The sequence below is a fragment of the Tyto alba genome, unplaced genomic scaffold (assembly GCF_018691265.1).
Source record: "Tyto alba isolate M040663 unplaced genomic scaffold, T.alba_DEE_v4.0 Super-Scaffold_40, whole genome shotgun sequence".
NCBI classification, from domain to species: domain Eukaryota; kingdom Metazoa; phylum Chordata; class Aves; order Strigiformes; family Tytonidae; genus Tyto; species Tyto alba.
In genome coordinates this window covers 147,312-161,706 of record NW_024881316.1, presented here as the reverse complement: position 1 = coordinate 161,706, position 14,395 = coordinate 147,312, and the positions used below count along the sequence as shown (strand labels likewise).

The 14,395-nt window shown below is 42.2% G+C and overlaps 2 protein-coding genes across 5 annotated transcripts in view; one reads left to right on the top strand and one right to left on the bottom strand.

The window, feature by feature from the left end:
- The window catches only part of WASF1 (WASP family member 1), a 115,143-nt gene extending 103,226 nt beyond the window's left edge, over positions 1–11,917 (bottom strand). Inside the window, exon 1 of one of the 3 annotated variants that reach the window (XM_042803491.1) lies at positions 11,694–11,917. The gene's annotated coding sequence lies outside the window, so the exon portion shown is untranslated. The remainder of the gene's footprint in view (positions 1–11,693) is intronic. The other 2 variants (XM_033005692.2, XM_042803490.1) reach the window with 2 other exon arrangements.
- A 393-nt stretch (positions 11,918–12,310) lies between these two features.
- CDC40 (cell division cycle 40) overlaps positions 12,311–14,395 on the top strand; it is a 42,969-nt gene continuing 40,884 nt past the window's right edge. Inside the window, exons 1-2 of one of the 2 annotated variants that reach the window (XM_042802893.1) lie at positions 12,311–12,391; positions 12,812–13,095. In XM_042802893.1, the coding sequence (XP_042658827.1) occupies positions 12,904–13,095 (192 nt within the window). In that variant the 5' untranslated portion in view covers positions 12,311–12,391; positions 12,812–12,903. Of the gene's footprint in view, positions 12,392–12,467; positions 13,096–14,395 lie in introns of those variants that run through there. The other variant, XM_042802892.1, reaches the window with a different exon arrangement.

The window sequence follows — 14,395 nt, the reverse complement described above, 5'->3', positions numbered from 1 at the left end:
TAAAGAGGCCAAAGTCTGCTTTCCCGAATTCCAGCCTATGCAAGTTCCCAGGAAATTTGACGCTATTTTCACTTTATTTGTTAGAAAGAAAGTAGGTAGATACTAAACAGGACAAAGCATCAAGGACTGATGATTTGCCTGACAATTTTTAGCCACAGCCCAAAGCGGCAAGCAGTTGACACCATTTTTAAATGGTAAAGTCCACCATCAGCAACATTCCCTTGCAGTTCCCTGCTTAAAGCCTAGCGATCCACCACTTCCTTCTTGAAAAACAAGATCCCTGAACTTTCTGTTTTCTACCCTGAAATCTTATATACTGGACTCACCATATCTCCATTAGCACTAGAACAAGGCTAAACCACTTTCTCTCTCCTTTCCTTTTCATGCATGTAACATAGAAGAGTTGAGAACATACCTAAGTCTTAACCGAGCTGACAGGCATTAATTTCATTCTGCAACTTTCTGACAAAAATCCAAGCTGCAGCAAAGGGAATGAAACACACTGTGTATTAAACAGAACAAAAATTATTATTATTTTCTATTACTACTTAAAAAATTATAGCTATTTAACTGAAAGTATAAATTCTAATAATAGCTTTAGGTTGGTTTTCATACTCAATAAGGGAAACGTCCTGTTTACTGACAAGTAAGGTTATCTTCTTAATATTGCTGGTTGTACTAAAGATGCAGTACATTAATTTCTGCAATGCTAATCAGACTTACCAAAAATGATTTTCCCATATAATACATACTAGTTACCTGAGATTTTTCAGCACTAATTTTTGAATCTTTAGAAAAGCCGGAAAGTGTCATCCCAGCTGAAACACACCAAAATTATTAAGCAGGAGTCCTGTATCATGATCTAATTCCAATTTCATCAACAAAAGACAACTTGTCATATAATTGACACATGAAAACTAAAGAAAAAATAGCAGTGTATGTAGGGGGGGTTATCATTAAAGGCCATGCTTTTCTAAATATGTTTTTATATTGATATTCTTCAAAATACACTTCCATAATAAGATTGACATGCTAAAAATAAGTGCAGTTTAAATAAAAACTGAAAGCCAAGACTTTGCAAGAGTATGACTCAAATTTGTACTTTTGACATAGAAAGTTTGGAACGTGAGTGGTTGGCTTATAGAAGAGTTAAACAGCAGAATAGAAAAAGCTAATACACATTTAGATCCATTTACTCCTTGTTTATCTATGGTAGTATTAACGCTACTTCTGATGATGAGCTCTATAATACACAAGCACATCCACTGAAAATATTATGGCTCGTATTAGTCTCAGACCAGAGTCAAACTGGATGCCATCTGCTCACCTGCCCAATTCATGTACTAGCCAGCTATATTTACTAGACAAATTTCTCTCCCTAGGGTATCCACTAATATATTTTTTCCAGATATTTTATCCAGAATATATTTTTTAAAATCCTAACAGCTGCACAATAACAAACAGTATAAGCAATACTTTCACTTTTTAAACATGTAATAATTATGTTTCATTTTTAATATACATTTTCACAAACTTTGGCTAACAAGTGATTTTGAAGCACTCAGTTATAATTACATCTATATAACAAACCCCACAGCATTTCTAACAAAATAAAAATTATTACATGTAAGTAATTAACATCAGTTTGTCCAATTAAATCTAGAAATTAAGTTACAATTTTACATTTTTTTAAATAATCTGCATCACTTATTAAATCTTATCTCCAAATCTTGCATAATTCTACTCCAAATTAACAAATGCACTCCAGTAAAACCATCATGTACCAGTTATAAATTTTCATTAAGTTAGGGAGAAAAAAAAAAAACAAAACACAACACAAAACCAAACACCAATCTGAAAAACATTACTATTGTAATTATATTCAAATGTTTCATTGTCTGTTTTAGGCATCCTAAAATGTCTGCACTTTTAAAATGGCTATAACTCTGTGCACTGAACATGCATTTTCTTTCTATAAGACAGATATTTCAACATTCCTATAGTCTTACAGAAATAAGGTCCTGACACACTATATATTTTTCTGAAGTGTATCTTTTGAACCAAAGTACTGTTCCCAAGTACAGGTGAATCAAGCTTCTCCAGAATCCTTTCAACAACAATGTCTAAAGGGTTGCTCATATTCCAACATGAAATCAAAACCATCTATCATTTTGTCTGCAACTCAGAGATAGCCAAGTACTCTAAAAATAAGGCTAACAGATGTGTCTTGAGATCTAAGTGGACATTAATGTCTTGAAAATTAACATAAACTGCTAACCTGCAAAAATGGTATAAAGGCAAGTTTAAGTCAGCAAAAACATATGAAAAGCCTCATGTTGCAAGCCAGACTTTTGAGGAAGGTGGTGAAACCAACATTAAAAACTCTTACAGTGCATGTCTGAAAGTGTTGCAACGTGACCTTATAAATTTCTAAAAAAGGAGGCATAAAACAGAGAAGAATCTGTCCTTTAAAGTCTGTCTCAGCCTTCTTGAAAGTTACCATCAGGCAGAACCCTTAGCTCTATCTTGCTAACATGTTTCAGAACAAAAACTGACCAACAACCAGAACAGTAAAACAACATCCAACAAGTTTTATGACTGCATCATACAGTTCGTAAGGTTTTCTTTTCTAGCTATTGGCATTTTAAAACCATATCCTTATCTCTTTGCTTAATAAAGTTAGTCTTTTTTTTTTTTTCTGTAAAGATTCTTTCTCTAATGATACAGAAGGTTTTAAAGGAAAAATAACTATGAGTAAAGATGCTCATTATAATCAGGGATGGACTAGAATATCTATAACAAGCATATGGTTTGGGATTCTGAAAAACTGAAACATTTGCTTCTTACCACATAAAAAGGATTGGATGCTACATTCATGCTCAAAAATCAGCTTTGGTAGCCAGTGCCCCATATGCAAGCACTGAGCTAGGGGAAAGGACTTGCATTTCTGAAAATACTCAGATGCAGAAGATGACCCATTTAGACTGTTTCGATACACATATAGCTTTGTTTTTCAATGCGTCCCCAGGAGCAATGAAAGACAGAATTAGGGGATTATTTTATGTGACAGGGCAAGAGTCTGGAATTATTCAAAGTAACGAGGATTTTTCTCTACCAAGAGGTTATTCTATACGAAACTTCTTACCAACTTTAGGACAACACTAATCATGAAGTGGCTATTTCCCATAGGACCTCTCTAACACCTAGGCAGAGAGTGTGTTCAGTTGCTATCAGAAGTGCAGAGTTAAGAAAAATTTTAGGCCACAAAAGTAGATACATTCATCAAGATGTCCCATCACTTGGCCACACCGATCCACTCTAAGAAGGTCATATTTCAAGTATAACATGCTATGCTGTATTAAATAAATCAACAGACACCCAAAGGGATGGTGCACAAGTTTCAAGAGAATAATCTTTTGGCACCACTGATCAAATCTCTAATGAATAAGAAGATAGTAAACTTGTGAAGAACCAATCCCACCTACTTCAAATGCCCTAGAGAGTCTGGTATGTAAGCCATCAGGTAAGAACTAAGGAGCCATAAGAGTTCATTTTCCCTTTCAACATAATATCACTACTATCAAATTTTTTCACGAATACTGGCAGTACTCGTAAAGATTTGAGTAATGAAGCCCCACTCTGAACTTCTCTGCAGGTCGGACAGATCACTGTATAGAAGGAATACAAACCTGTCCAGACCTTAAAGACACATGCATTTGTCATCCTGGAATAAAATAATCTGTTTATCAGTAGAGTAGCCACAGGTATGGAATAGAGGTCCAATTCTCCTCCAATGAGAAAAAACAGTATGAAAAAAATCTTTCTTTTGTTAATAAAACTTTTTATCCTTTCCTAGACAAATAAATAAAATCTTTTTTACACTTAGAAGTACAATGGATAAAAGTCTAGCTAGATAGGCTAGCCACAGATAATCCCCAATATCTGACTTCCATTACTGAAAACTTCATAGCTGGTAGAAAATATGTTCTTTTTGGACTGAATTGTACAGAACCTCTCCCTATACCATGGAACTTGCTGAAGGTAGATTTGCTTGAAGTTCATTCCCATGGGAAAAGAAAACTGTTAACTCCTTTGTAACTCAGATTTATTTTAGTGTTTTGTTTTGTTTTGTTTTTTTTTTTTTTAATAGATCGCTCATGGCAGCTAGAGCCACAGAATGCATTCCATTGTCTTTCCTGGGGAGGCAAACAGTATTGTTTCAAGTGGGTAGTCACATCTGAAGTTTCCAGAGTGCAGTAGTCTCAAATGTTCAAGACTATGGAATAGTTCATTCTGTATATGAATGATGTGCATATGTATTCTGCCATATAATGCCATTCTTCAGCTGCAGTGTAGATCCCTGCAGCACTGAATACTTGTAGCATATTTGATGTATTTTCACAAGAGCAAATTCAGATCAGACTGCAATGCCAGAAACTTTCATTACCACCTCTACAGCAGTCTAGGCCACCTGTCACTTCTGAATTATTTGTAAGATTTTTTTCCCCCCGTGAAGATCATATAATCATAGAACATCTGAGGTTGCCCAAAGCAGGATCAACTAGAAGACGTTGCTCAGAGTATTCGGATATAATAAATATCACTGTCTTCTATTACCAGCAAAGACTGACATTTGTTACACCAGGTAGCTGGGAGACACAGAAGTGAAATTTCCCTCCACACAAAGTACACAGTTTTTGTAAAGACCTTGCTCCTGGAGAGGCTTCCAAAGAAAGAGTACCTATGACAAACTCAACTTGTATTTTTGGTTGTGTTCTCAAGCCTAGCAAGTTTCACAACTCCACATGGAATCACAGTTGGAAAACTTTGTCAGCCACAGACTCTACCTTTAATATCAACAAAAAGGCAGAACCAGCTGAGTGTAAAAGACCTCTCTAAGCATTTCTGCACACACATTCTGTGGCTAGTGGCTGAACAAGATTTAATAAGTTAAGCATTTCCTTTTTTACTGAAAAGCCGACTGCATGCCATTTTTACAAGAGCTGGTTGAACTACTTAAGTTCACACATATTATCAAGTTACAAATGACTTCTGATTTTCCTAATTTTTTTTTTTATTACTTGAAGGTCTGTGCCAAAATCACTGTGAAGGGTGCTGTTTTGCCTTATGATAATGAGAATCTTTTGTGGAAAACTGCTTTCAGCTAGCAACAATGGCTCTTCAATACTGCTTATCTGGTGTAGCTGATCTGGCAGACAATCTATCTGAACCCACAGCACCATCCTGAATGTGCCTGAAGATAAAATATTCCGTACCCTGGAACCATGAACAGCATCATGTTGTAGAAATATAGCTGACAAATTTGATTTTGGCCACTCCATAGACATTACTTCAGAGGTAGCAACTGGGTGCTGCTGGGCAAGCCACTATAATACAGTATTTAGCATAAGTACTACCAGTAAAGTACCTCAGTGTCAATCACTCTTTCAGTTGTCCATAACCTATGCATCTATGATGCAGTACTGATACTAAATAAAAGGGTTAATCTGAAAGAAGATTCCACACCCAAAAAGGACCTTCATGCTCCTTTCCCATACATCTTCAGTATAGGCTTGCTAGAATGGCCTGAAACTGCTTCTCTTCAAACATCAATTTTCATCCATGATTTCTGTTCAAACTGGCCATCCTCATGCTACAAGCTACTTCCATATTCAACATATTGATGTAAGAGTTTCTCTCACCATCCCCCTGATTTGGACTGTTTCATTTTGTGTAAAACAGTTCATTACAACAGCTAGAAAATTACTCCAAAGCCCAGAAATTACAAAATTCATTTCAGCTATAGAAGACTGAGAATACCTCACTCCAATGAATATTAATTTACTTGACCAGTCATCTCTGATGAGAAAGAGCAAAGTTAAAATTATTGGTTTGAAGCAGATAAAGCAAGGAGTTTAAGCTGATTCTGTGTATTCAAGAGAAATCGTCTAACACTGCATGACAGATACATACGTACATATATGGAGAGAAATACTGGTACACTGAGTGGAAGCAGGGAAAAATTGGCAATTCCCCTCTCCTTGCAAAAAAAGTATGGCTTCAATAAATCATCTTTTACTGAATGCACTTTTCTTTTACATTCGTTATTGGAGAGCATAAATTCACATCTATTCTGTAACTTCCCGCTCCTCACTTGTTTGATCTGCATTTCATTTCCTTCAGTAAATAATTCCAATCTTTTCAATCCCTTGAAAAACTCTACCATATCCTTCATACCAAAATCTCCACAATACTGTGATTTATCTTTTTTTAAACTGATTGACAGATAATAACACACTTTGAATGTCAGATAAGGAATTTGTATAGAACAGCACTTTCTTCTCTATGCTTTTTTCCCCACTTCTGATTACAGCTACAAATCGGGTAACGATACCTCAGCAAACTGCAATGATGTCCAAATTTTCTCGTTATATTAATACCGTTAATTTAGGAACTTTTAAGACATATAAATGGTATCTTATTTTCTGTCTCCAAAAGACACCGTTTTCCATATAACAACCATCAGTTTTACCTATCATCCTGTTGTCCATTCACACAGCATGCATAGACTTCTCAGGTGACCTTTCCAGTATTTCTGAATTTGATTAAACAGCTTTGAATCCTCAGTAAGTACTGCTAATTTATAAATCAAATTCTACAGATGATTAATAGAACCTATCGAACAGCTCCTGATTTAAGACAAAACATTAGGCCTCCTCTAACTTAACATTTATTTCTGATATCTCCTCTCAAAGATTTTTGTGACCCGTGAAGGTATTTTACCTCTCACATCATGGCTTCTTTATTTAATAGCCTGATATGAGGAACCTTCAATTATACCTTTAAAAAATATATGTAAATTAGAACTGTATTAAAATTTAATCTGCTATGCTATTACTGCAATCAAAAACCCTAGCAGATTAGCGAGGCACAACTGTCTTTGCAGAAGCAGTACTAACTACATCAGTAATACTAGTTAGTACTACTGAGTCTACCATCACTCTTTGTTGTCATCGTATATTGCTATCTACAGGCAGTTGTGATTGTAAGGGATGAGAACTGTGTGTGCTTGTGTTTTCTTTAAGAGTGCCCAAGAATTTTCAGATCTGTTTCCTATGCAAACAAGGTTTATGAGACCATTTACAGAGTATTTGTTGGAAGCTGTCCTTCAGTAACTTAAAATCTATTGATCAATTCCTACCAAATTGGACTCAAGTACATTGACTTTCTCCGAATCTGTGAAAACAAGAGCCAGATAGAGAACAGAGACTCTATTAATAATCCCTGTAAATGAATGCCGCTTACCATGGAGCAGGAAAAAAGGGGAAAAAAAAACCAGTACAAATGCAATAACCATAAGAAACGCTTCAGCAGAATTTAATGCCTTTTACTAGATACCCAAAAAACCCACCTGGCTTTAGAATAGATTCCTGTTTCCTAATAAGTTTTAAGTGTCAGTTATGGCATCATAATAAACCACTTCTGTATGGAACCAGCTGTTGGAAGACTACATTAATGTCACAAGCATAGCATCTAACTAAAAAGTCAATCAACAGCTTATTCATTGAAAACTATCCATTATTTCTATTCTTCATTAAGTGTTTTGTTAAAATGTAACTACCTTTGTTATTCTGTAGTTCTTTGTGTGATAAGGTAGTTTATTACACCAAGACACTAGCGCATGTAAGCTAGCATTCAGTTTAGCCTCCCACTTGGCCAAAAATATAGGCACCCAAATTAATAAATATAATTTTAGAAATGTATACACTTTTGATGATATTTCTATCCTTTAGCTGATTAAAAAAACATTTTTCAGAGAACTAAGAAATCCAATATTAAAGAGAATTTCTAATTATGCTAATTAGTTTATTTTTCTGAAGTCTGTAATTAATGATTTGCTGCCTCTCCGACATGTTCTTTGTTTAACTTGTGTTATATGATGCAGGTCACAGCACTGCATAAGCACTTGAGTAGTTCGAAGACGCTACACAGCTTCTGACCTCTAGGGAGGAAGTAGCCGTGGAAAAAAAAAAATTGTTTTGCTTGCAAAGCCATTTGAAATAAGTATGACAGTCTAAGTTGTTCCAGTCTTATCCCGTATCTTTTTTTTTCCCTGAAACCATGTCTTGTAAACATGAAATATATAGCCTGTAATCTGTGTCAGACGACCTCAAGATCCCTCCCAAAAAAACTTAAGAGACTGATTCACAGATGTACTGGAACACAGAACTCCTATTGCAATCTGGCGCCTTGATATATTTGAGAATCCGGGACGTAATCCAAAAAAACAAAAACTGGAATAGAGGTATTATCACCCTTGCAGCAGTTAGAGGCTCCAATGTGGTAGAAAAAGCAGAGCATGAGTTATAAAAGGTGCTTCACTCTCCAAGCAATTAAATAGAGTACATTAAGATGCATCAGACACACAAGCAGAAGCTTATGAAAAGGCCCAATCCGAATGCAGTAATAGTTACCTGATAAGACTTCTCTCATTATACCTTTTCTCAGCAGCCAAAAGCATAGAAACAAAGGGAAAAAAAATAATTTTCTTTCAAACTCTATTTCCCACAGACAATATAGCCTCATATTTTAGTTCAATCCTCTGTCTGATAAGTAACTGGATTTTTTTTTTTCTTCCCTCCAAACTGCAGACTTACAGATCTTGGTGGATGAGAACTATATGCAAGTGGGTTGATAGCAGTTTAAGAGTGTTAAAAAAAAATATAGAAAAAAATAGAACAAGCAGGATTATATGCATCATATTCTGTTGGGAAGAAAAATGAACAGAAAACACAAGGTACGAGATAAAGTACATCCATCATGGAAACCGACAAAAGAGAACTATGAAAGGGCAAGTAAAGGGAAAAGAAAGGAGTATAAAATACATTAAAAGCACAAGGAAAGATTTTATTATCTACTATAGGGAAGAAAAGACTGATGTGAAAGAAAAACAGTGAAATGTTGAGTTAAAACTTAATATATTTTACCCCAGCTTTTTAAGGAAATTAGTCTCATGCAGGAAGTGTTGGGGGAGTGGGGGGTGTCCCCCACTTGGAAACTGGCTGGCCAAAATCAATCAAATTTGACAGAAGGGTTGAGGTCTCAAAGATAACTACCTAAGAAAATGCGAAGTTCATGAAATCAAGATGCTATGAGTGTCCCGACCAAGGGAAAGGCTGCAGTATGCATTAAAAACTTATTAGACATCAGATGACCCACAAAAGGATAAGACTATAAATGTTTCAAACCGGAAGAAAACCAAAATCCATTAAAGCTTACAATCATCTGTGACATTAAAAAAAAAAAAAAAAAAGGTAAGAAGTTAGGCTTCTACTTCTCAAGGAACTACTCTTTTAAAATACTTCTTCCTCTTTCACCTGGGGAATAAAGGAGGACATGGCAATACTCGGTATATTATTCACCATCCAGAGTAGTAACAAACATGTGCCAAAGGACCCTTTTCATATGCAAAAGTGCTGTAGAAAGGAAGACATTTTCATCTTCCTTTGGAGAAATCAAAGCAAGAGAGGCAAAGTGACTGCAAGGAAAAACAGCAGTAGAAAAGCTGGATGGAAAGACAAGCCAAGTAGCCCAAATCACTTTCCACCCACTACTCCAATCTGCCTTCAGAACCAGCAGCATCCAACACACAACATAATACATTTTCTGGAACCCGACTCAAACAGAACATACCTACAGCATACAATAATCACTGACCATACCTTTTTTTAAAAAGCTGTGTCACTCTTTTGATTTGTTTTATACTGATCAACCCCTTCTTGAAATCACAAACATGCAGTTAATAGTCATATTATCTTGACACAAATGACAAGCAGCAATTCCTCAGCTTTTTCAATAAAACCAGATTTTAGATAACCATGTATATTCTCCATCTACACTTCTAAAGTGTAGTTAAGTCAGTATTTCATACCAAAAAATGGCATCTACATGTTTGCTAAAAATGAATCTTTGCTACAATTTAAGCAAAGAGAAACTTCAGGTGGTGTTCTACTGAATGCCTTCTTGTTTGTTTGCTTGTGCACTAGCCTGATAGTACTAGAAAAGCAACTCATTTAAACCAGTAAGCGATTTTCATAGGTTCTACAGAGAAAGCATCTCGAATCCCAGATGATTAAATTTCACTGGCAAGCAATCTAGGATGCTTGGACACAACGTGGCTGAAAATACTTAAGCAAACAACCAAAGCTTTGCTGATGAAACATTTCAGATTCAAGGATAACAAAGCAAAATTAATCATCTTCAACACGATTCTCTAGATAAAATATCACAGACTAGTTGCACAAATAAATCTTGAAATATTTCACTTTTCAGGAAGCGCACCTTTCAACTTCAGACAACACCCAGCATCTGCAGGCCAAGAGAAAAAGGAATGCAGTCATATGGAATCAGTTAACAATTACAGCCAATAAGCAAATCAACTGCAGTGGAGGATCCACTTTTGATATTAATAAGCTGCGATTCATGTTAAGCGTCATACAGCTTTCCTTACTGAAGAGATTCATCATCCATATATTTAAGAGAAAAAGTCAACTCATTACCATATAAAATGGTAGTTAAATATAGCATATTTCAGCTGTTGGAGGTACAAACAAAAGAAAGATCTCACGTGTTGAAAATGTGTGACTTTTACCTAAAATCCCGATTCCAGCATACAAAGAGGCATGTCAGTGTTTAATAAAAGAGATCTGAATGCAGCACCTTACTCCACTCCATGCTGTGAACACTATTTGCCCTTACGTTTACTCATGTTTTTTTCCAAAAAAGAATCCAAGTTACATCTTCTCAAGCTGAGCTATTTGTTTAAAACACTGACTACTGACAAGGGTGGAAAAATCAAAGGAGAGCGTTTAAGCTGATTAACTGCCACAGTGTCACAATTAGATGTCACTCTATGCTCACTTTAATTCTGAAAGCACATGCAGCATGAAAGGAACTCCCGGCAATGCGCTGCTCCAGGTGCAAGCGCATGCAATGCATATGCCTGGCACCGACGCTAGCCCCCCAGCGCTCCGCCCTTTCTATTTATTGTGTCCGCGAGTGAAGCGGCAGCAGAGAAAGGCTTTTTTTTTTTTTTTTGGCTGCCCGGAGAAGTTAGAACCTCCGCGCTCCTCCCGCCGCCGGCCAGCCGCGATCCCCCAGCCAGCCTAACAATGGTAGCGGCGTTCCCGCGGGCAGACCTGCCGGGCACCGGCACGGAATCCCCTCGCCTCGCAAAGCCAGACCCGCCGCCCGTCCCCGCCTCTGCCCTCCCGAGCCCCGGCCACCCCAGCGGCGCGGCGGCGAGGACGGGAAAATGGAGGGGGGGGGGGGGGGAGAGCGCACCTCACCTCAGCCCGGCCCGGCGGCGGCCGCTCGCACCTGGCTGCGGCTGACGTCACCGCCGCCTACGGCCCCGGCACGGCCCCGCCCTCCCCCGCCGGCTGCCGGGCACACGGGGCGAGCGGGCTGGACGGTGAGGGAAGAGGAAAGCGCCGCGCTCCGGCATCCAGCGCGGCCCCCCCCTCCCCTCCTCCGCCTCGCAACGCGCCCCCCTCCCGGCGGGGGAAAGGGTCTCCGCGGCCGCGACGTACTCGCCATCCTCCCCCCCCGCCCCAGCACCGGCACGAACAAAGGGGAGGGGGCCAACACCTGGCGGGGGGCCGCTCCCTTTGCGTGTGTGGGGGGGCACTTACTGGCCGGCCCGGCGCTCCACGCTCCCCTCAGCCTCGCACCTTTGCGCCGCTCGCCTCGGCCCTTCCCTCCCCCTTCGGGGCGCTGGAACTTCAAGCGGCGCCTGCCATTCCGCGCGTGCCGTTGCCGGCCAGAGGCGGCTCCTCCCGGGGGGGGCGGGGGGGGAAAGGAACGGGGTAGGGGAGGCGCCGGGGGGCGCGTGCGGCCCCGGCGGCGGCGCGGAGCTCCCCCGAAGGCTTCACAATAGACACAGGACAGCGCGCGCGTGTGTGTGTGTGTCTGTGTGCTCGCGCGGGAGGAGGGGCCTCTCCCGGCGCGCCGAGGCGGGAGGGGAGGGCTGTTTACCCGGCGGCCGACCCCCCCCCCCCCGCGATGCTCGGGCTGGTCCATGCGCCGCCGCGCCCCCAACCCCGCGACGTGAGGAAAGGAGGGAGGGAGGGAGGGAGGCCGAGCCGAGCCCCCTCCACCCCGCGGGCGGCAGGTGGTACAGTCCGGCCCGCCGGCTCCCGCTCCCCAGCGCGTGCGGGGTGGGGCCTGCCGGTGTGACGTAACCGAAGCCGGGCGCTGGCGGCCAATCAACGGGAGGAGGGCGGGGCACAGCCCCCACCCTACACCCCCCCACGCCGGGGCAAAGATGGTGGGAGGTCGGGGTAGGCGCAGCTCACGCCCTGCTGAATGATTTCTCCTGTCGTTACGCAAGGTGCAGGCGAGCGCCGGGGGTGGGGGGAAAGCCCCGAGCTCCCGCGACTATTGGTAACGGGTGGGTGCGCGGCACCGGGTGGGGGACGAGCTGTCGGGATCACGCCACGACGGTGGGACGGCGCGCGTTCCCCGGGAACGGGCAGCGGGGAGAAGTTCGCCCTCGCGCTCGTCTCCCCGGCAAGAGCGGCCCCGTAACAATTCCGCCGCCCGGGCGGCAGCACGGCAACGGCCACGCCGCCGGCCGGCGCCGCGTTGCGTGCTGGAGCTTGTAGTTCCGCCGAGGAGTCCTGAAAGGTTAAGCACCACCGCCAACAAAGGGACGTAATCCCCCCTCCGCCCCGAACGGTTGTATATCCCACAGAAAACCACACTTTATTCTTTACTGCGTATTTTCCGTTTTAATGAGCTACTTTTTAAGGCGCAGCCCTACGCCGCTCGTTCCGCGGGGGGAGGCGGTGAGCTCCGCGCAGCTGCCAGGACCTGCTCTGTCCCGTCATCCCCCGCGCCAAGATGTCGGCGGCTATCGCCGCGCTCGCCTCCTACGGCGGCTCCGACTCAGAGCCCGACTCGGAACCCGAGGCTGAGGGCGGCTCCCAGCACGACGCCGTGCTCGCCAGCCGCGACGCCGTGCTGCACCTCCGGGCGCCGCCCGCAGCGACCCCGGCTTTGGCCGTCGACGCGGCCCCGGAAGTAGCCGTAAAGGTAGGCCTACCCCCCCCGCCTCTGGGGCCTGAGGATCGCGGCGCGTCCCCCCCCGCCGCCGCGGGGCTCTGGGTCTGGGGGGGACAGTCCTGGGGCGCGGGGGGGGGACGGGGACGGGGACGGGGACGTGGTCGCCGCCCGGCCCTGCCCTGCCCCGCCCCGCCCCACGGTGCGGGGGCCGGAGCTGGAGGGAGGGGGGTAGGGAGTGTGTCGGGGAGTTAGGCCGGTGGATCCCGCTGTGGCGATTAATCTTCTTAAAGCATATTAACGTTATCTCTAAAACCGTGCCTCGCTCGGGGTTCCTCAGGTGCTCTTGCCTTTTGTTCACCCGAGTTTAAGATGTTTTTCTGGGTGGTGGGGTGAAATCGATACTTGATAGGGAGAGTGCGGCTGATCCTGTTCTAAAGAACAGCTGAAAGCTGATCGGTGTTTTCTGTTTTCGTTCCACAGTTGCTTGGGAAACCTTAGTTTTCCAAGTTCCTTATCGTATTGGTTCACTTCTATGACTCCAGAAAGGGGGAGGGGAGGATGTTGTTTTGGTTTGGGGATTTTAGCATAGGCAACTCTTGTCTAATCAAAAGCAGGTGTCTCAGCATGATGTCGCAGTAGTGTTGTGTTCCTTTCAGTTGTTCTGAAAAGTTTCCTGCTTTGTACAAAGAGGTGGATGGAATGGATGGAATCTTTCACTTTGTTGGCATTACTTAATTCATATGCTATCTCAGCTGATCATATTTGTGTATGTGTGTTATTTTGTATGTATTGACTAGATGTGCATTTTATTATCCCTTAGAGCCTTAGAAATATTTAAATTATTGAAGTGCAACATCTGGCAGACTGTCTTGTATAGGCTTTGAAAGGAATGCTAATTAGTATCTGTAATATCTTTTGAGTGTGAATGACGATAAGTGGCAAGTAGCATTAACTGTGCTCTTCACCACTCTTAAGGCTGTAGCAACAGGTTTTTGATTTGCCATGCCAGCACAAAGGTTTATGCAGTTGCTTGCTGGCTGACATCAGGGAACTGCTCTGAATTAAAAAAAAAAAAAAAAAAAAAGATTATGACAGAGTTATTTGTTCTTGGCTCTGTTACTTGATCTGACTTGCAGTGTAGCTGCACAAATGCTGTTTCAGCACAGTTAAGTGCCCAGTGCCAGGGTAGGAACAAGCAGCTGGAGGAAAGACTTGGGTGTTAGTAGCATGTTCCGTTCAAAGCTGTTCCCCAGGCTGTGCCCTCACAGGGGTATCTACCAGTACAGCTAGGACTGTCTCTGCCGCAGGTGTTCTGCTAACCAAGGTAAAA